This window comes from Littorina saxatilis, linkage group LG7 (genome assembly GCF_037325665.1).
Source record: "Littorina saxatilis isolate snail1 linkage group LG7, US_GU_Lsax_2.0, whole genome shotgun sequence".
In the NCBI taxonomy this organism is placed as follows: Eukaryota; Metazoa; Mollusca; class Gastropoda; order Littorinimorpha; family Littorinidae; genus Littorina; species Littorina saxatilis.
This window is the reverse complement of record NC_090251.1, coordinates 38,183,101-38,205,772: the sequence shown is the minus strand read 5'-3', so window position 1 is coordinate 38,205,772 and position 22,672 is coordinate 38,183,101. Positions and strand designations below refer to the sequence as shown.

The 22,672-nt window shown below is 39.6% G+C and overlaps 1 protein-coding gene across 1 annotated transcript in view; it reads right to left on the bottom strand.

Moving 5' to 3' along the window:
• Positions 1–7,632: 7,632 nt before the first annotated feature.
• The window catches only part of LOC138971406 (GTPase KRas-like), a 29,585-nt gene continuing 14,545 nt past the window's right edge, over positions 7,633–22,672 (bottom strand). Inside the window, exons 7-9 of the mRNA XM_070344130.1 lie at positions 22,481–22,641; positions 14,853–18,791; positions 7,633–8,186 (exon numbers count right to left, since the gene is read on the bottom strand). Of these exons, the coding sequence (XP_070200231.1) occupies positions 18,726–18,791; positions 22,481–22,641 (227 nt within the window). The 3' untranslated portion in view covers positions 7,633–8,186; positions 14,853–18,725. The remainder of the gene's footprint in view (positions 8,187–14,852; positions 18,792–22,480; positions 22,642–22,672) is intronic.

Genomic DNA, 22,672 nt, shown 5'->3' with positions numbered 1-22,672 from the left:
ACTCATATTTTTCTATAGATCTATCTGTGTGTGTGTGTGTGTGTGTGTGCGTGAAAGGTTCTACTGTGGGTCAATACTGACTAAGCTACTGATTAATCTTTTCAAAACACTTTTTTTTAAATGTTTTTGTTGTTTGTTTGTTTTTAACACTTGGAATCGAGATGAGGTGTATGCATGTGTGTGTAGCGGGAGAGCCCTACTAGCTCAGAGTTGCAGGTACTCAGTGACCCCACCTTCCTTCTGGTTACCCCCACCTTTCCTGTAGATACCCCCATCCCCTCCCTTACAGCCAGCCCACTGCGATCTTTGAGAGAGTATAAAAGAGGCCGGCTCTGCGAGTCTTCATGTCCCAAATAGATACTTATTCTGGGGACACAAATAGAAACTTACATACGAGTCTCGTCAGTCAGCGCTGAATAAGTGCTTGCTCTCTTTTCCTCGTCCCTTTCTCTCTCTCTTACACGCTGCATATTAAGTGTGTACTCTCTATCACTTTCATCTGTCTCTGTTTCGTTGTTCGTTTACCCCCCGCGGGTTAGGGGGAGTCCCATATTGGTTGGGACTAGAAAGAATTTACCCGATGCTACCCAGCATGTCGTAAGAGGCGACTAACGGTTCTGTTTCTTCTCTTCTTTTGTCTTATTTCTGCCTTACCAGTCCTTTCACCTATATTTCCTTCCAAGAAAACTCTCCCTACTATTCCCTGCAGTTTTCCGATTCTTTTCTTGTTGTCTTATTTCTACCTGACTGGATCCATCACCTTTGAGGGCCCCAAAGGGTTTAAAATCGTGATCGTGATTGGCGTTTTTTGACCTTTCTGTGACCGTGATTGCCGAAATTTCCATTTCTGTGATCGTGATGGGACTTTGCCCGTGATCCGTGATGACAAAAAAATCAAGTCTCGTGATCGTGATCGTCATTTGTTTTCGTGATCGTGATGGGCATTATTGCAAAGCATTTTATTTTCAACGTACATTTTTCACAGCTGTATCACTCTTTGATCCTCTATTCGTCAAGGTGTTTGTGATCGTGAAAACAAAAATCAAGGTAACTGTGATCGTGAAAGCTAAAATTTCCCTTCCCGTGATCGTGATGATACCCCCCCCTTTGGGGCCCTCACCTTTATTTCACTTACCAAAAGTCTTCTTTTCCACATCCTTATTTCTCTGCACCCCGCATGTCGTATGAGGCGACTAACGGATTCTGTTTCTCCTTTTACCCTTGTTAAGTGGTTCTTGTATAGAATATAGTCAATGTTTGTAAAGATTTTAGTCAAGCAGTATGTAAGAAATGTTTAGTCCTTTGTACTGGAAACTTGCATTCTCCCAGTAAGGTCATATATTGTACTACGTTGCAAGCCCCTGGAGCAATTTTTTGATTAGTGCTTTTGTGAACAAGAAACACTTAAACAAGTGGCTCTATCCCATCTCCCCGCCCCCCCCCCCCCCTTTCCCCTATCCCATCTCCCCCCTTTCCCTCGTCGCGATATAACCTTCGTGGTTGAAAACGACGTTAAACACCAAATATAAAGAAACAAATAAAGAAAGTTGTTCGTTTTGTAACTCAGCGTTGAATTTAAATGCTGTGTGTTCTGCTTGTTCGTTTTGTAACTCAGCGTTGAATTTAAATGCTGTGTGTTCTGCTTGTTCGTTTTGTAACTCAGCGTTGAATTTAAATGCTGTGCGTTCTGCTTGATTGTTGTCTCTCAGCGTTGAATTTAAATGCTGTGTGTTTTGCTTGATCGTTGTCTCTCAGCGTTGAATTTAAAGGCTGTGTGTTCTGCTTGATCGTTGTCTCTCAGCGTTGCATTTAAATGCTGAACGTTTGCATGTTCGTTCCGTCTTTCAGTGTTGAGTATACGTGTTGTTGCCGTGTCTGTCTTTTGTGTGAAACAGAGCAGGAATGATATAAGCTTACACAAGAAAAGAGCCGTAGGGTGCTAGTTACTGATCGGACTGAGTTAGGGGTAAACGCTAGTAGGTAAAGTTAAGGATTGTTTGGTGCTTTGTTTGATGGGTTTGTTTACTTGCTTTTCATGTATTATAGTGTAAATAAAACCTTGTAACTGTTTCCTATGAGTTATGGTGAACACCACTGTACGTACGAGAGGTGAGCGTGAACTTGACATGCGTGTGTCGGTGAAAGAACGTGAGTGTGTGAGCTTGCTTTCAGTGTGTCATGTATTGTGACTTCTGCCTCTCCTTGACTGTTGTCCTGTAAACATGTGTTGTTAAAACTGTACGTGGCAAATTCTGACATCCAAAACACACTTCACAATATTTATGTAACACACAGTCTAGATTACTAAGAAACACACAGGGTTTCCTCTGAATACCGAGGTCGGCTAGTATTGTAGGCACATGTATTGAACACAACGCGAGGCATAGACTAAACTGATTGTGCAACTACATTACATAGAGCTAGAGTAAAGGATGATAAATAGTTGCTCTCCTCGGCAATCTTCAGCCTCCCCCTGAGAACAAATAATGAGGATACGGACCCTCTCTAGGGCTCCGGTTACACAATATTTATGTAACACACAGTCTAGATTACTAAGAAACACACAGGGTTTCCTCTGAATACCGAGGTCGGCTAGTATTGTAGGCACATGGATTGAACACAACGCGAGGCATAGACTAAACTGATTGTGCAACTACATTACATAGGGCTAGAGTAAAGGAAGATAAATAGTTGCTCTCCTCGAGGGCCCCAAAGGGGGGGTATCATCACGATCACGGGAAGGGAAATTTTAGCTTTCACGATCACAGTTACCTTGATTTTTGTTTTCACGATCACGAACACCAGTGGCAAATCACGGTCACGGTAAAAGTTGCAGGTACAGAAAGCACGTGTCAAAGTAAACACAACCACACAGTTATTCGCTCCTCTGGATCTATTGTTTATTCAACACAAAGTGACAACTGTTGCACTTTTTTATTATTTTTTTTGAATTCTCTTTCATTCACACATAGAAATACATATCATGATTTGTAATCAGTAACAAGAATGTTGTTTTCATTGTTTTTTCTCTCGCTCTCTCTCTCTCATACAGACACTCACAGGAATATACACTCCAGGGGCGGAGCAGTTAAGCCAGAGGGGGGGGGGGGGGGGGGGGTTACAACCTGGGGTCCAGGGGTAGACCTTGTGGGGTACATGGGCAAGGCCCCGTTGGGGGGTCTGGGGGGCTTAGCTGAAGAGTTTTAGCTATTTTATGAACAATTTATGGCTTATCCTTGATTTTAAACATGATCAATCAATCAATCAATCAATGACGCTTATATCGCGCATATTCCGTGGGTACAGTTCTAGGCGCTCTGCAGTGATGCCGTGTGAGATGAAATTTTATACGGCCAGTAGATTGCAGCCATTTCGGCGCATATTTACCTTTCACGGCCTATTATTCCAAGTCACACGGGTATAGGTAGACAATTATTAACTGTGCCTAAGCAATTTTGCCAGGAAAGACCCTTTTGTCAATCGTGGGATCTTTAACGTGCACACCCAATGTAGTGTACACGGGGGGAGGGTTCGGACACCGAAGAGAGTCTGCACACAAAGTTGACTCTGAAATAAATTTCCCCCGAACCTGGGATCGAACTCACGCTGACAGCGGCCAACTGAATACAAATCCAGCGCGCTACCAACTGAGCTATATCCCCGTCCCAATCAACTGGTGTCAGCAGCCACTCATTATTTCTTTTAAAGTTTGTATTAATTTTTGTTTTGACAGCCGGGGGGGGGGGGGTCCGGAACCCCTGTAACCCCCCCCTAATCCGCCCCTGCACTCATACACATTCAACTCCCACACCCTCACTCACACACATGAATATATATACTTGCACAATTTCACATTTCCAGAGCTAAATCTTTTAACCCCATTTTCGCAAAAACTATTGGGTGGATTGAAATTAAAAGTACATGTATGTGTGATGGTAGAGTCTATAATCCTGACTAAAGGTCAGTCTAGGAATCATGAAGGTGGGTGAAGGAATATACACTCATACACATTCAACTCCCATACCCTCACTCACACACATGAATATATACTTGCACAATTTCACATTTCCAGAGCTAAATCTTTTAAACCCATTTTCTCAAAAACTGTTGGGTGGATTGAAATTAAAGTACATGTATGTGTGATGGTAGAGTCTATAATAACAAAATCCCCAACGAACATGACTTTGATCGACTTTGACATGAGGATCAAGTGACCCAAACTGGCACGTCTCCCCGCCACAGTTCCTGAATTTAACCCATTGTTGATAAGTTTACAGGCGCTACATTTTTGCTTGTTTTCAATAATCTTATGGTTAGATTTCGCTAAAAAGTTATGTCAGATGATGAATGAACCATGGGGAAAAAAGTTATAGAAAAAAAAAATATGTAAAAAAGATTTTATTTTTGGGTAGCGTGACTCCCGCTTCCAATATTTTGTTTTCTGTTTGCTGAGAACATGTGCTTTGCCTAAAAATCAAATTCATGTCACTATGCTTATAGCCACGCCCAAACAAGTGCAGCAACAGTTTGACACTGGAGCCCGGCGCTGTCCACGCTTTTAAATGCACGGGATTTGAGAGGAGTTTTGCGCTTGGCATTTTCCAAATAAGGATATCCTACTATGAGTACTACGCTGGAATACTACAATGAATTTTCAAGCGGCTACACTGGCTTCGTCTTTCCTGATCGAAAGGGGGTGTATTGTTGATAATTGTAGATAATAGACTCTGCATTTTAAGGGTCAAATGGCGATTTCGGTATAAAAATGTAGACAAGGACCTTTAATGCAAAGAAGCGACAATTAGAATCTATGCCAAGCGTGTCCACGTTGCTCGGATGAAAAACACATTTCTAGTTTCGGTTTTGGCTACACGCAGACTCGATCAGACTCGAGCCAGTCGAGGTGACACTGAGCGAGTGACAGCCGGACGTGGCAATGTCGACAATGTCAATGATCTTAATCAAACTCAAAGATCTTGAACAAATTTCAAGATCTTTGCCTACATTCAGAACAATCATAGAGCAACATAGACAGGGCCGGACTAGGGGGGGGGGGGGGGGGGGGTTACAGGGGTTGCTCAACCCCCCACCCCCCCCCCCCCCCCCCCTCGGCTTAAGCATGTACCTCCCAAACGCTTTTTTTTTGTTTGTGAAATCCAAGGAGAAATCGCACCTCTCACCCCCTTTCGAAAGACATTTTTCTTCAACGATTTTTGTGATGAAAAGTATGAGTCCTTACAATCTCAATTCTTCTTCATTGCCTATACAGCTTGCTGTCGAATTTACCTTTTTCGTTCAAGGAGAGGCTTCCTTTCCCTCCAGAAACATCAAAAAAACGTTCAGCTTCTAGGGGGCTTCGCCCCCTTACAACCCCCACCTAGGAAGGTTCGCCCCCTGGACCCCCACCAAGGGGCTTTGCCCCCTAAACCCCCATCTGTAAACCCCCCCCCCCCCCCCCCCGGCCGTCCGTAGACACCACCTTAACGTTGGACTTTTCTCGGAAACTATCAAAGCGATCGGGCTCATATTTTGTTTAGTCGTGACCTCCAATGACCTCTACACTTTAACGATGGTTTCGTTGACCTTTGACCTTTTTCAAGGTCACAGGTCAGCGTCAAAGGAAAAATTAGACATTTTATATCTTTTCTCGGAAACTATCAAAGCGATCGGGCTCATATTTTGTTTAGTCGTGACCTCCAATGACCTCTACACTTTAACGATGGTTTCGTTGACCTTTGACCTTTTTCAAGGTCACAGGTCAGCGTCAAAGGAAAAATTAGACATTTTATATCTTTGACAAAGTTCATCGGATGTGATTGAAACTTTGTAGGATTATTCTTTACATCAAAGTATTTACATCTGTAGCCTTTTACGAACGTTATCAGAAAAACAAGGGAGATAACTAGCCTTTTCTGTTCGGCAACACACAACTTAACGTTGGGCTTTTCTCGGAAACTATAAAAGTGACCGGGCTCAAATTTTATGTGAACGTGACTCATTGTGTTGTGAATAGCAATTTCTTCCTGTCCATCTGATGCCTCATATAATATTCAGAACTGCGAAAGTGACTCGATCGAGCGTTTGCTCTTCTTGTTGATCTTCGAATTCGAATTTGACTGAATGCACTCAAAAGGCTTTAGCACGAAGCCCTTCCATTGGATGAAGTTTGGCAGACTTTTGCAATTCGCTTTCTGATTGTATCTCTTTTTTTGTGTGATTGGTTCTCTTAAAGGGAAGCAATCGCTGTCAAAATCATATTTCTGAATGTGTTGTTGCTTCCCTTCAATCAGGATTGGCTCCTTGACGAATAGAGGATCATAGAGTGATACAGCTGTGAAAAATGTACGTTGAAAATAAAATGCTTTGCAATAATGCCCATCACGATCACGAAAACAAATGACGATCACGATCACGAGACTTGATGTTTTTGTCATCACGGATCACGGGCAAAGTCCCATCACGATCACAGAAATGGAAATTTCGGCAATCACGGTCACAGAAAGGTCAAAAAACGCCAATCACGATCACGATTTTAAACCCTTTGGGGCCCTCCTCCTCGGCAATCTTCAGCCTCCCCCTGAGAACAAATAATGAGGATACGGACCCTCTCTAGGGCTCCGGTTACAAATTGGTGTACATATCATATGTACCTATATATTACTATTAGTGTATGTGTGTGTGTGTGTGTGGAGCGATTCCCAGAAAACTACTGGAAAAAATACTTAGCATGAAACTTTTACGTGTGAATGCTTCCAGATCTTATCCTCGAAGCTTTTCATTTTTTTTCTTTTTCATTAATGCCTTAGATAATGTCAAATCTAAGTTTGGAATTTAAATTAATTTTTGAAATAAAGATTAATGAATATGCAGTTAGAAATTCATTAACCCTTACTACAAAAATTAATTTAAATTCAACTGTAGTCTTTAGTCAAAATATCGTTCTATATGATTGCAGATACAAGTCATGTGTATCCTTGTGCCAAATATTATGCATGTCTGATGTGTGATGTTGCTGTAAAACCGTTTCCTAGAAATCCAATATGGCGGCTGTTTCCACAGCAACGGCAGTCTGTGTCCATTAGTATTTAAATTTGTTCCATTTATTTGTATATATGTCTCTTCAATAACTACCCAGAAAACTAGGTTATTCCATGTATTCTCCAAGTTTAATTTTACTGCCGCCCATTGCCTTAAGTGACACTACATTTACAAGTGTATATGGCTGGGATGAAGAGCACATAAGAAAGAGAGAGAGAGAGAGAGAGAGAGAGAGAGAGAGAGAGAGAGAGAGAGAGAGAGAGAGAGAGAGAGAGAGAGAGAGAGAGAGAGAGAGAGAGAGAGAGAGAGAGTCAAACAGGAAAGACCTGGAGAACTAAGTAAAATGTAAGAATCTACCAAAGAGTACAATGATTGCCCTTCTTCATTTGCATATACAGTGGAACCCCCCTTTTAAGACTTTCAAAATCAGATAAAATCAAATCTTTAACAGGAAACAGTCTTAAAGTGGAGGTAAAATTACCAGAAGTTCTGAACAGAACATCTGAGAAAGCAAACTCTTAAAAGAAGACATGTCTTAAATGAGGAGGTTCCACTGTGAAAAGACATGAAGAAAAGGTTAACATTACACAAAACTTTTCATAGCATCAGAATAAGATTTTATTTTCATATATAAAAACAAATGATACTGAAACCGAGTCGGCAACATCGCACAGTATTACTGACAGTTGAACATGTACACTGTACCTAGAAAATTCAAGAAAAATTGATTGAGAGGACTTCAAAAAAACAAAATCAAAAGCACACAACTGTACATGCACCTGTCATCAACACTTGCAGTTTACACAGGGAAGAAAAGTGAAGGAAAAATTGACAATCTGTGCACTACATTCAGATGAAATCATGAATCAATCCTGTCACTCCATACAAGCCAGGAATAAGGTACATGTAAAAGGCAAAGCCAAGAAATTAGACGTTTGAGTGACGATCAATACTGTATAGATCATCCCAGTCAAATGCACAGTTTTGCAGAGCTGGGAGTTTTACTAAAACCACACAAATTGATTTTCAGAGGGAAGGGTGAGGTATCTACTATTACCACTAAGGTCACAACACCTGGGTATACCTCTGCTTCGCTAGGTGACCTGCGTATGCTCTACGAGTCTCAGGCGAACTTTTTAAATTAGTATCTAAAAATTAAAAAAACATTTGAAAAAAAAAACCACATAAATAATCAACACAAAAATGGAACAAAGGTCACACACAATTCTACAGATATAGGGAAGAAACACCTAATACATAGCGGTCTAATTACATTAATTACAATAATCTGCTGCCATACTAGTCCATGTATAATATGAAAGCCAAGCACCCCTGCTTCTGTTGGTTCTGTGTATGTGAAGAAGCAAAGCATTGAAGCATACGGTAGCTGTAACACATTGGCAACCGGGAACATACAATCACTTATCCACATCCACAGTAGAAGAGCAACAGAAAATTATACACAACCCATTTCTTTTACACAATTGTAAGCATTTACATTTTTCAACTGATCTCCAGAAATTGAAGTTGCAATCTAATTTCACAAATTGAGCATAAATCAACACAACCAAAGAGTCTGTTTCTGGAAGGTAAGAAACTATTTAATTATCAAGTATAGCTTAAATGTGTGCTGGTTCTCATTTGTCAGACCAAACCAAATACATGTACAACAATTATAAAACTTTAAAAAAATGAAGATATTGTTTTTATAATCAAACATTTGAACAAAACATGATTTAGATTCAGTGTGTCCTTTTTCTTTTTTTTTCTGTGTGAGTGCCCGCACACTGCTGTGTGCATGCTTATGCGTGTGTTTGTGAGAGAGCGACAGAACAGAAGAACATTTTGCAAGGCATTTTTTTTACGAGCAGCCAAACCTTGAGGGTACTGCACATACTATTATTATGTCAAATGCAATTATTGTCATGTGTCCGAGGGTTAACACTGAACTCATGTTGCCTACTTCTTGTCTGATTCAATGATTGGCAAAGATTTTATATATTCCTATTGCTTCTATCTCAATAAGTCTATTTACAATATTGAATACATGATGATGCCATTTGGAACATTCACAGGTTCTACTTAAACCTCTGCATATACAATGTCACTGCCCCAAAGCGTCATTTGATTAGTTTATTACATAACTTGGTTATACTGTACTTCCTTTTTATTTAATTAAAAAAGCAATGAGCACATAGTGGCACGCTTCTCTGCTTAACTAGAGAAAGCACTTAATCAGCTACTCTCCACTACATGTATTATAAAGAAAGAAAGACAAAATATACAACTTTCCTGCATGAAAGGATCTGTAACAAAAGCGTCACTCTGTGTCAATCTTCTTAATAAATATTTCCTACTTCACCTTCTTCTCTCCACTTACTGAAACCGCAGCAGTCAACAGTAACTTGATTCCATGTTACCGTTTTATCACATGATGCAAGTAATTAACTGCCCTGAGCAAACAACACAAACTCGCACTCCCTTCCTCATCACAGAAAACCCACATCCTCTATCCATATCAGCTTGACTTCAAAGTCACATCGGTTCACTTTCATTCTTCTCTTTTTGGTTCAACAAACAGACGGGCGCAGTGGCGTGGTGGTAAGACGTCGGCCTCCTAATCGGGAGTTGGAATCCCGGTCACTGCCGCCTGGTAGGTTAAGAGTTGAGATTTTTCTGATCTCCCAGGTCAACTTATGTGCAGACCTGCTAGTGACTTAACCCCCTTTGTGTGTACACGCAAGCACAAGACCAAGTGCGCACAAAAAAGATCATGTAATCCTTGTCAGAGTTCGGTGGGTTATAGAAAATACCCAGCATGCCTCCCCCGAAATCGGCGTATGCTGCCTGAGTGGCAGGGTAAAAACGGTCATACACGTAAAATTCCACTCGTACTAATAACATGAGTGAACATGGGAGTCTAAGCCCATGAACGAAGAAGAAGAAGAAGAATTTATGGTTCAACAAACTGATGGTGTTGCCATTTTCCTGGTGACCGACTTCAGTATCCAGGTTTATGTTAAGTAGAATCAGCCACAGGTATGTCTATGACATATTAATCTCTGTTGCTATGCATGACAAAACATGTTTAGCTAAGAACCATGCTGCTTGACCAATGGTCATAAAAAACAATAAAGAAATGTCCAATAAGTACAGTTGGGGGGGGGGGGGGTGGAACAGTTGTCCTTAGCAGAGACAACTTGAAATCACTGAGACACAATTTATCAGCTACTGAATGTTTTGGAGACAAAATGGAAAACAGCAGCAGTTTGTAATCAGAAAAAAACAGTGGGCATGAATCTTCCACAGAGACGTGACAACACGAAAAGCTGTTTAGAAAAAAAGTTCTTTGGCGATGTGGAGTGAAGTAGCTTGAACTATTTCAACAACTTCTTCAAAAGAAAACCTGGCCACAATAACTTACAGTTATGATTCACTCTGTAACAAAAGTGGAAACAAAAGTATCAGACAGAAATAAGAGCAGTAAGTTGAACACACAAGAAGCAGAATGTGTAATTCGCTTTGTCTAGACACCAAAATTGAGACTGTTAGAGTTCTTTTTTTGAACGAAGTTAATATCTTTTTCACAGACATTTACACTGTCATGTACACTATCCATCCAAGCTGTAAACACAAAAAGATACTGATGCACACACACCACATCTGCAAGACAATGTCATTACCGTTTTGTACATATGGAGTCGCAACTTGAAATGTTATTTTCAGGTCTAAGGTGTAAACTTCACTGGTAAATATTTGTAAACTGTTCATTGAGTTGACCTACATTAAACATACTTCTTTTTCATGTAAACAATTATACTCGCTACCACAGATTTGTGAGTTTCACGTGATAACAACATGCTTCCATTTGCACACATGGTTTGTTTTTAAATTGTGTCCTGAAGGATGCTCTTAACCCACGTAAGGGCCTGGAATTATCTGTGATGTTTGCAATCATCGTCTACATGGAAAGGAAGGTATCTTTTATGCAAGTAATGACTCTGAGGGTCTGCCTGGTTTTAATAAATCTCTGGAAATCATCAACAAGGTCGCAATGTGGCATCTCAAAGACCCTGGTTCCTCGATTTCAAAAGTGCTCATGTGACCAGGAAAGACATCTAGCTTGCAAAATACCTTTCCATTGTGAACAGTTTTCAACCTATTTTTGACATGTGCATATACAATTGTGTCATGTTTGGTTCATGTGCATTAAAAGAAATGTATGTTTAAATCTGCCCTTACTTGGTTCTCTCTTGTCAGAAAAATTAAACTGTATTTAATATATACCTGACAAAAAATCTGTGTTTGGAAGAGATTTGAAGAGAAGGGAAAAGAGGATGTGTGTATACGTGCATGTGCGAGATGGGTTGATCATTTATTAACCAAGCTTTTGTTCTGCAATCTTTTGGAACTTCCCTCATGTTAACAGGTCCATTCGACTTCTTACTTTACTAAAACTTGATCTGCTATGTGTTTCACTCCATGTCATTTTTCTGTCAGTGCTGCAGTACTCACCACTCAAGTTATGCACACATAAAACAAGACTCATTACGTTTTCGAACAATGTTAATGATTTATTGGGAACATGAAACACCCTCCAATTTTCTTATTCTCTGTCACTTCTGTACAATTACTGTTAGACGCAGTCCACAAAATAAATGTTGACTCTTCTAGCTATCTACATCACAAGCACCAGAAAGTGGCTTTCATGTACGAAACTAATTCCTCTGCCTTGCCTTGCTCTGAATTTTTTTTTTTAAATATGAGAATGCTACGTGCATCCTCTCCCCCCCCCCCCCCCCACACACACACACACACTAGAATCCGTGTATGAAATACCAAAAAAATCAGAGACCGCCTGAGTACCAGTCAAACAACTTGTGATAATGCATGTTTCAGCTACTAGGTACTACCCTGGCCAAGTTTCCTCTCAAGACATCAAAGAGACCGCCCCATAGGTTAAACTCGGTCACTGACCCCGGTGCAGGAAATGTTTCCTCTCTCAGATCTATGACAGGGGAACCACCTCTCATAGCAAAAACTGGGTCATTGACCCCTGGGAAGAAGGTCAGTGTCTAAACAAGGCAACCCAGCTATCACAATGGACCTGCCTTTAATCTCCCCGCACACACAGAGCACACATATTTTCACTCTGTATTCTTCCTTTGATGTGCGGCTTATTTTCATTCTTCGACCGTTTGTTACCGGTATACTTTTTTAATTTTGGTGCGCCCTATCGGCCCCCTGCGCCCAATGGGTGACTGGATTACAATTTTGTTTAAAAAGAGGGGGGTGCGCCTTATGCCTTGTAACCCGGAAAGTACGGTACATGGTTTCTCTTGTGTAATATGTGAGTTTGTCTGTGAAGATGATGGACAGAACCTTCTCTCCTCCATGCCCCTCAAACCACTTTTCTTCTATGAATATAAAGACATGCCACATACATGTATACGTTTTGAACACACACACACAGAGATCATGTTCACATTATTTACACTTGGGGTTTGTACCAATCTTGTCACAATGAACAAATTCATTATAAAAAAAATAAAAAAATTGAAAAAATATCAATTTACATTCACACTCAAAAGGCTTCTGTCCTCTTGGCAAGTAAAACCAAATTTCGATACACAATACAAAATGTTTTACTACAAAAACAAATCATGAAATGCGTATCATGTCTATGTCAGCATAAAGTAAAAACAAAAACACAGATTTTTTTGATTTTTTTAGTTCTTTAGAAAATGTTAAAAAGAGAAAATACAGTGTGCTCACTAAGTTTGTTTGTTTGTTTGTTTGTTTGCTTAACGCCCAGCCGACCACGAAGGGCCATATCAGGGCGGTGCTGCTTTGACATTTAACGTGCGCCACACACAAGACAGAAGTCGCAGCACAGGCTTCATGTCTCACCCAGTCACATTATTCTGACACCGGACCAACCAGTCCTAGCACTAACCCCATAATGCCAGACGCCAGGCGGAGCAGCCACTAGATTGCCAATTTTAAAGTCTTAGGTTTGATCCGGCCGGGGTTCGAACCGACGACCTCCCGATCACGGGGCGGACACCTTACCACTAGGCCAACCGTGCCGGTTGCTCACTAAGATTTCCATGATAAATAAAAGACGCCTCTTAGTCAAGTAAACACCTAAAACACACACACAAAGAGAAAACCTTCATTTTCTTTTCTTTTTTTTTTAAACAAAATTCTGGCATGTGCTGAAAATCAAGAAACTACTATTTCTGTTGGAAAAAGAGGCAAACAGATTTTTGAGTAAGAGTGTAAGAAAAGTAAGACATTCAGGATTTGGTTGTGCATAACTTTGTATGTGTGTGTGTGTCTTTTTATTTTTTAAGTTGTATCCAAGTATTTTTCTTTCTGTGCCAAGCAAAATGTTCCAGACTCTGTCCTACTTAGTCTCTGTACTCATCAAACATCCACATTTCTTGCATCTATTAGTCTTGATTTCCGTCAAGTTACCATCACTGAACTTTGTATGGTAGTACGCAGCAGGCATTCCACAATTACTACTCGAAAGACAGGGGGGGGGAGGGGTGGGGGAATAAAATGAATAGAATGATAAAAAGAAAGTCGGTATTCGATGAATACCCCTCAAAAGACCAGAAAAAGGGGAGTCAAAGAAAAGCAATTTTTAAGCAGGCTGTAGTGAATGTCAGATTGCTAAAACTATACTCTTCACCCAGCCTCTCCCCTGATAATACGCTAGTCTTTTTAACGTACCATTTCATAAAAGAGAGAAAGACAACGAGCAAGAGAAAAACATTTGGCAGAATACAAAACACAACAAAACTTAATGACCTTTTTTATCTTCTAAATCTCATGTAAATCCGGCCCCCTTTTCTGAATTGGTACAATTGATCACTCATTGCTAAAGAATTTTCTTTCTTTCTTTCTTTCTTTGGTGTTTAACGTCGTTTTCAACCGTTCAAGGTTATATCGCGACGGGGAAAGGGGGGAGATGGGATAGAGCCACTTGTTAATTGTTTCTTGTTCACAAAAGCACTAATAAAAAATTGCTCCAGGGGCTTGCAACGTAGTACAATATATGACCTTACTGGGAGAATGCAAGTTTCCAGTACAAAGGACTTAACATTTCTTACATACTGCTTGACTAAAATCTTTACAAACATTGACTATATTCTATACAAGAAACACTTAACAAGGGTAAAAGGAGAAACAGAATCCGTTAGTTGCCTCTTACGACATGCTGGGGAGTAACGGGTAAATTCTTCCCCCTAACCCGCAGGGGGTTTAAGAATTTTGACTTAAAAGCAAGGCAGTAGTGGCACAGATGAGAAAGCGCAGCTAGTCAAGTGTGAAAGCAGTGTGCTATAAGAGTACAGAGAGTAAGATGCTTTTATGACATGGAGAACTCTACCCCAGACCTTCTACTGTTTCCAGTGAAGCGGGAAAGAGACAGACTGACAGAGGAAGGGAGAAACTGAGCAGTTCTTTTTGTAAGTGAATTACAGGGAATATAATGCAAGAGCATGACATGAACCTCATCTTCCAAGCTTAAGCACAGTTGTCAAACAATGTAAACAGTGCAAAGAACAATACACAATCGTTTGCAAATATATGGATATAATATCAGAAAATAACAAGAAAGTAACATGAGCAGCATTTTTCTTAAAGGAGAAATATGCAAACTTCACGACCCTTCCAAAATCAGTTTTGCAAACAATAAGTCCAAACAAGCACATGAAGACTGCAACAACAAAACGCTTAAAAGCTGCTCTCAGCTTACAGGTCTGAATTTTACACAAATCGTTATGTTTTCTTCCCTTTAATACAAAACAAGAAGAGCAAACGCTCGATCGAGTCACTTTCGCAGTTCTGAATATTATATGAGGCATCAGATGGACAGGAAGAAATTGCTATTCACAACACAATGCATACCTGAAGCATACCTGTGACCTTGAAAAAGGTCAAAGGTCACCAAAGGTCAAAGGTCACCAAAGCAGACGTCAAAGTGTAGAGGTCACTGGGAGTCACGTTCACATAAAATTTGAGCCCGGTCACTTGTATAGTTTCCGAGAAAAGCCCAACGTTAAGTTGTGTGTTGCCGAACAGAAAAGGCTAGTTATCTCCCTTGTTTTTCTGATAACGTTCGTAAAAGGCTACAGATGTAAATACTTTGATGTAAAGAATAATCCTACAAAGTTTCAATCACATCCGATGAACTTTGTCAAAGATATAAAATGTCTAATTTTTCCTTTGACGCTGACCTGTGACCTTGAAAAAGGTCAAAGGTCAACGAAACCATCGTTAAAGTGTAGAGGTCATTGGAGGTCACGACTAAACAAAATATGAGCCCGATCGCTTTGATAGTTTCCGAGAAAAGTCCAACGTTAAGGTGGTGTCTACGGACGGCCGGCCGGCCGGACAGACTAACACTGACCGATTACATAGTCACATTTTCTCAAGTGACTCAAAAAAGACAAAGGAAAAGAATCGCTTCGGCCTAAGTCATACTCCTTCTTCTTTCAGAGATGCCCCAGAAACACATTTCTCCATGGAATATTCTCTGGTAGTATGTAGTGACCTTTTCAGCAGCAAGAGGGCAGGTGTCACGAACTGAAAACTCTGCCTGAACAATCCCTCTCAATGCGCATGCGCTAACATGGGGAGATTAACCAGGTCGTGATCAACCTAACCCTAACGCTAACCCAACCCTAACCCATGGTTCGTTCGGTCAAAGGGTCGCATTATTTAAGTCAAGATTGGCGCATGCGCATTGACAGCATTAAGAGGGATTGTTCAGCAGAGTTTTCAGTTCGTGACACAGGGAAGGCATTCACTCTACATTTCACCTCTTTTAAACAATACAAAGAATAGCAACAATGTTGTTCTTTGCAGGGCCAAATAAGTTGAACACCGTAGTTTATACACGGTCTGCTGAAACTCACTGAGAAACATCAGCTTCCTGTCCATCAGTATTTAATCAGGCAGGGTCTGTGCCTATCAGACTACTCTCAAATTCCAATGACGGTTAAACAAAAAAACAAAAAATAGGGGGGGGGGGGGGGGGGGGGGGGGAGGAAGGATGAAGGAATAAAACAGTCAGTACTGCATAGATAGTATTGCCCTAAGTCAGATGACAAAAAGTTCTGTAGAAAATATCTCTTCATTTTCTTCTGTGCACACAAATTAAACAATGGTTGAAAGAAAGTGAGAGATAAAATTAAAAGCAGCATGAAAATGGATACTGAGTGGCAGAAACATGTAGCTTCGATGCCAAGGTTGCTAATTTTTAATTGTGAAAATAATTTTTCCCCGTCTTCTTTCTCTCTCTGTGAAAAATATGCAGAACAGAGATACTTCACCTAATTTCCTTTCACTATCAAGTTCAAAAAATGTTTGTATAAATTCATACACACATTCCATCTTACACTGGGAATATTCTGTGCAAAATCTGAACATCACCAAGGAAGCATAAATTTCCTCACTAAAATAATGTTTAAAAAAATCATTCCTTCAGATCAAAAAGGAGAAGAGGCAACCCACAAAGTAACTGCATTAAAAATTAAAACAAAGTATCATATCATGCACATAGTACAAATTAGAAAACGTACAAATGGAAAAACATGTTCTAGGTCTACACACTTACATCTTTGGAAGCTTTGGGTCAGAAAATCAAGTTATCAGCATATTTATGCGTTCTAATTGTGTGACATCAAACTGATTGAGTCAATTTGCATCCTTGAATGCATACTTCCAATGACAGTGTTTGCTTACGTTAAACCATGACTCCCAGAGCGCCCCATGTCGCCGGCTCAACAACGTATAAAAAGATCCCCGAACGTATGCTATACACTATGAGGCATATCTGTTTCCGCTTTCACCAGATTCATGCAAGCTGTGAGCATTTCTAATTTCGGAAAACTCTGTGTGGTTACTTCGTTACATTTTGAAACTGACGGAGTTACTTCCCATGCCATTGGAGGTAAAGGATTAAACTGCACAACCATTCCTTAATTCTAATCACTTGCTTTCAAAATTTTAGGATACATTTTCAGTGAGTGACATAAATTCTCTCCTTCCTCTTTTGCAAATTCACTTGCTGAAATCAGGCAATTATTAGGATAGAAGAAAACAACTGGACTGAGATTAGCCCAGACAACACCAGTAGGTGTGCTCATAGTGTATCCTTTACAGAGTTATGCATGCAAGCCAGTCATTAACCCCTTCACTGCCACAGTATAACAGCATTTTGGTATTGCTGTGCGCCAGGGCAAATTTTGCTTTCTTCGGTAGGTTCACTAATCTGTTCACTGCTGAATCATTTATTCATATTCATAAGCTTCATATTGATATTGATTATTGAGATATCTCTTAGATCTTTGGCATGTGGTTTGCTTACACCCTTGGCTATTATGTGATAACATGATCATTGGACTTGGTTTGTGATTGTTTTAGTAAAAATCGATATGACCATTTTTGTCAAAAATTACAGTTTCCAAACTTCCACACACACACTGCAGCACGTAAAACCGCAGAAAACACAGCTAAAACTGGTGTCAAACATCAGGTACTCACATTACAGCCCATAACAGTATTCTTCTGTGTGGTAATCCATAAATCACTTCTTGTAGAGCTTCCAGAACACTGTATCATTTGAAAACAGGTCTACGAGTTGATGTCCGACTTTCGGCCGCCATTTTGAATCTTATAGATCGGGAAAAAACTTCTAAAAAATAATTTACCACGTGGTACTAACTTATCTGAACGGTCAATGGGAAAGAACTGTGTTTAAACCCCTACAAGAAGTTGGACAGTGGTTACCTCCCATTTAGTTTTCACAAATGTCTTGAAAAGTGCCGATGAAAATGCCACGTACCTAGTACGTGTATGGGCGTATGAAAAACCAAACATGACCACGTACCTAGTACGTGCTGGGCAGTGAAAGGGTTAACTCTAGCTTTTTGAACAAAAAGTTTAAATTTAAAAAAAGAAATTGTAAATAAAAAAGGCGAAATAATGAATGTGGGACAAGGTAAGTTTAGAGGATGGGAAATGTACACTGCAATTGTTACAGGCCAGATCACAGTTAGCTACATGTGGTTGATTACATACTACCATAACCGATTTTCAGGTCATCACAAATGTGACGTTTCTAAGTCTTTTATGTATCATCAAAGAAGCGTGAGCTTCAGGGAAAAATATCAAACATGATCATCGAAAAGAATGAAGAAAAATCAGAAAAGGACAAAAATCAAATCAACAGAAATTTCAATCACAAAAAAACGTGGTTTTTTTAAATGACAGAATAGAATCCTGTACTACAAAAATAACCAGATTTATCATCCTCTTCACTCCTACCATCTTAAATCAAACTAGCCAGCTAGTCTGCTGACGTTTCTAACCTGAAAGACCCAAACTGAGTATAGTTCTCGAAGAAGTTCAACACAGACACAAAACCAGCAAGGGCCGAACACCATCCGTACCACTTGGATCGCATTTCCACCAGAGTCTCACCACGGAATCAAACACTGATCAGATGAGGAGCTTCAGTCCACAGTCGTTGTCATCCCCAAGCTATCATTTGTCCTGGTAGAGTGCCGAAGATGGTGATAAATCAAGACGTGCCCTAATTGGAGAGACCTGCATCAGAGGTAAAGTACAGGAAAACTCTTTGTTGTTTAAGATTTCAATGCTGCCAGGTGTTATAAAAGTTTGCATGACCGCTTGCCAATCTTCCTCTTCTCCTTCTTCTTGCCCTTCTTTTCTTTCTGCAAACAGAAAATTAAGCAAACGTAAATAAAGCACACCACACAAAAAAGACTTTTACAAGTGGGAACTTTACAGACAAAACGTAACCCGATTTTTGTCACAAAGAAAAAGAAAAGATGCACATGTATCCTTAGAACCTATTTATAAATGAACTTGCTTTGAAGCAACAACTCCCCCCCCCCCACACACAATTTAAAACCTTTCTTTGTACATTTAGTCAAGTTTTGACTAAATGTTTTAACGTAGAGGGGGGAATCGAGACGAGGGTAGTGGTGGTGTATGTGCATGTGTGTGTGTGTGTGTGTAGAGCGATTCAGAGTAAACTACTGGACTGATCTTTATGAAATTTTACATGAGAGTTCCTGGGTATGATATCCCCAGACGTTTTTTTCTTTTTTTTTTGATAAATGTCTTTGATGACGTCATATCCGGCTTTTCGTGAAAGTTGAGGCGGCACTGTCACGCTCTCATTTTTCAACCAAATTGGTTGAAATTTTGGTCAAGTAATCTTCGACGAAGCCTGGACTTTGGTATTGCATTTCAGCTTGGAGGCTTAAAATTTAATTAATGAGTTTGATGAAGAGCAATACATAAACTGGCGACGAGCTGACAGATAGCGTCTGTCGGATGTTGTGAGAGTGTGGGTGCGCGCGCGACCACATCTGACGCAACTTCCGGTGGAGCAAGCCAGGCTGACGAAGCAATCGTCTGCTACACACGAAGCCACAACCTCTGTGCTGCGCCGATTTAAAAACAGCTTTAATAAAAGCTGAGTCATTAAAGTTGTCATTAAAATCGATTTTTCGCAAACAGATTTAAAATTGATTGCATGGTATTCTTCATCACATTCTGAATCTAAAAATATATACATATGTCCTGTTTACTCTTAAAATGTGATCACAATTAACGAAAGTAGAATAATTAGTCTTACGATTAAAATGTAAGAAATCGATCCAAAAATGATGTCATCTTATTCGTGATCATTTCCCGATTCCAAAAACATATAGATATGATAGGTTGTATTCAAAACAAGCTCAGAAAGTTAACAAGAATACAGAAAAGCGCGTTTTCCTGCTTAGCACAATACGCTACCGCGCTAATCTGGCGTGTCAATATCACTACGTTTTGCACTTGGATGGTGAGCGATTTCCTTCACGCGGGGATTGACGAAGCTGTACTGTCTTAGTGAATAAATACAGTGCGTTCAGTTTCATCCTGTGAGTTCGACAGCTTGACTAAATGTAGTAATTTCGCCTTACGCGACTTGTTTTCTTTCTTTTTTCTAAAATAGATTATTTTTGTTCAAAAAGCCTGAAAAGTTAACACACACACAAACACACCCCTCCCTGGTCTTCAAAGTCGGGGTCCACTGCAGAAATACAGAGATTACTGCTGCTATGGAGACTTCAGCAGAAACATTAACTACAAAATTACACCTGAATGGAAATGTGAAAAAAATGTACAAAATAAATTGCTACCATACTTGCTTCACTTTGATTAAATATGAGGCTTTGCCAAAAGGTGCCATTTCGGACCCATGTGTGTTTGGAAAGCAAGTGTAATTAACTGGATTACCCCAACATGTTTACATGTATTGTGCTTTGAAAAAGGGAGTTTGATGAATGCTTTTTTAATGTTTTGAAGCCTGTTGTTGTGAATGTTAAATAAAAAAATAAGATGTTTCAAACATACACCGGAAACGGCCCCGAAATTTTTTTTGACATTTTGGTGTCCTCGGGGAATTTTTGATTTTTCATGATCTGCATCACTGCATCGGTTTTAATCTGCGTATTTCATACAGTCTAAGCATGCAACTCTTTGTAGAATGTGCAACAATCGTAATTAGAACCAGAATTTACCGAAAAACTCGCCCAGTAAATACCCGTTTTTTTTCGAAGGGCTCATGTCCGCAGACCAACTTCGATTTTCGCCGGTCTTGGTGCTTTGAATGGCCGCCATTTTGGATGAAAACGATAGTTTCGTATTCGAGGAAATAAAAGCAGTGTGTTGCATTTGAGTCAGAATTTGTGAAGTTATTGTATCTAGTAGCTAAAAAGAATCGATGGAGTTAATGTCCAAAAGTAACATTTGACACATTTTGTTATTTTTGCAATTTTCACAAAGAAGTTTTGCGAGTATTTGATACGAAAGCGTGGAAACCACTAGCTTTGCTTCTATGGCGTTTCCGGTCACCGATTCGATTGAAATCATGGAGACGACGAGCCGTAAAGTTGAGAAAATATTGTACTGTCTGACATTTTGTAACGTTTGACACATAATTTGCCCATAATTCTTCTCCCAATGAATTGAATTAGCTTATAATAACTGCTTGCTACTTTAGGAGGCAAATTTGATGGAAGAAAAATATGATCCTCTGTTTTTGTTAATGTCCGTGTTACGATTCAGGAGGATACGTTCATGTCCGTGTAACGATTTAGGAGGAGACATTTATGTCCTTGTAAATATTGTAGCCAAAGCTGAAAAAATGCATTTGGGTTAGCAGGGGGAAGGAATATTTTCATTAGATTGTTCCCCTCCCAACATAAAAAAAAAGAATCGAAGATGTACCTAGTCATTAGGTTAAAACTGTATTCTAAATGTCTGTTTGAATATTGCAGTTATTTTTGACATTTTGATTGATTTCATGTCCACTGACTCCATGTAACACGTGACAGGTAGAACGCAGATTTGACCTGTTTTGAACATGTTACTTTTTTTGGTGGTGTTTTGATGTTCCATAATTACCTAATCTTCAAAATATGAATGTATCCTAAAGGTCTATTTAATATTATAGTTGTCATTTATAACATTTTGAATAATTTCATGTCCACTGACACAGTGTAACATGTGACACGTAGAATGCTGTTATGACTTGCTTTTAACATGTTTTGCTATTGTTTCTGTTTTCATATTCCAGAAATAACCTAATCTTTAGATTGTAAATGAAAAGTTAGTGTATGTATTACATTCTTATTTCAAATATTATGACTATTTTCATGTCCATCAACATTTTTGTAACACGTGACACCTACAACAACATGTTTAACTAGTTTTAGCAAACTTGTTTTAGCAAACTTTAACAACTTTTAGGGATATTTTTAACATGTGTCAGTGTTTCTGTTGAAGTGTTATATTTTATTTTAGGGTTTATACTTCTTGTGGTTACTTAGCAGAAAGTATCAGTTTTGACTTTTATGATGTTTGAGCGTCTTGCGACATTACGTGACACTGCATTCAAGATTTGGCTCCAAATGTACTTTTAAAGACTGATAATGCTTCTGCAGGGTCTGTTCACTAGAAATAAATCAACACCAGTTGTATGAAATGATATTAATGGCTTCTGTGGTCAGTTTTGTTGCACATGTGGCTTTTCTCAAAATTGGCGTATCATGGCATATTATCAAACCGTACACATTTCCCAAATGCACAAACCATTCTTTTATTACACAAATGTGTTCATCAAAGACTAATGTATCACTTAAAACACAAAAAATAATCAACTGAAAGGGTTTGGTTTGTCACAAATGTCCAAGCACACCCCCCCCCCCCTCCCCCCCCCTCCCCCCAGCACGTTTTGGCAAAGCCTCATATAAAGAATGAGTTGAGAAACAGTTCAATATCAAAACACTTGTTGGTCTGTTGAAATTGGCCAAGAGAAAAAAGTTCCATTAGAATGCAAAGGACTTACATATTTCCTAATCTCTCTAACAAGTGTGTAGAAAGCATCGTCCACCCCTTGTCGAGTCTTGGCTGAGGTTTCAACGTAGGGTATGTGGTAGATCTCTGCCATGTGTTTGCCTTGCCGCTGCTCCACATTGCGTATCGGCAAGTCAACCTTGTTTCCTACCACTGAAAAACAATAAAGATTGATAATTACACT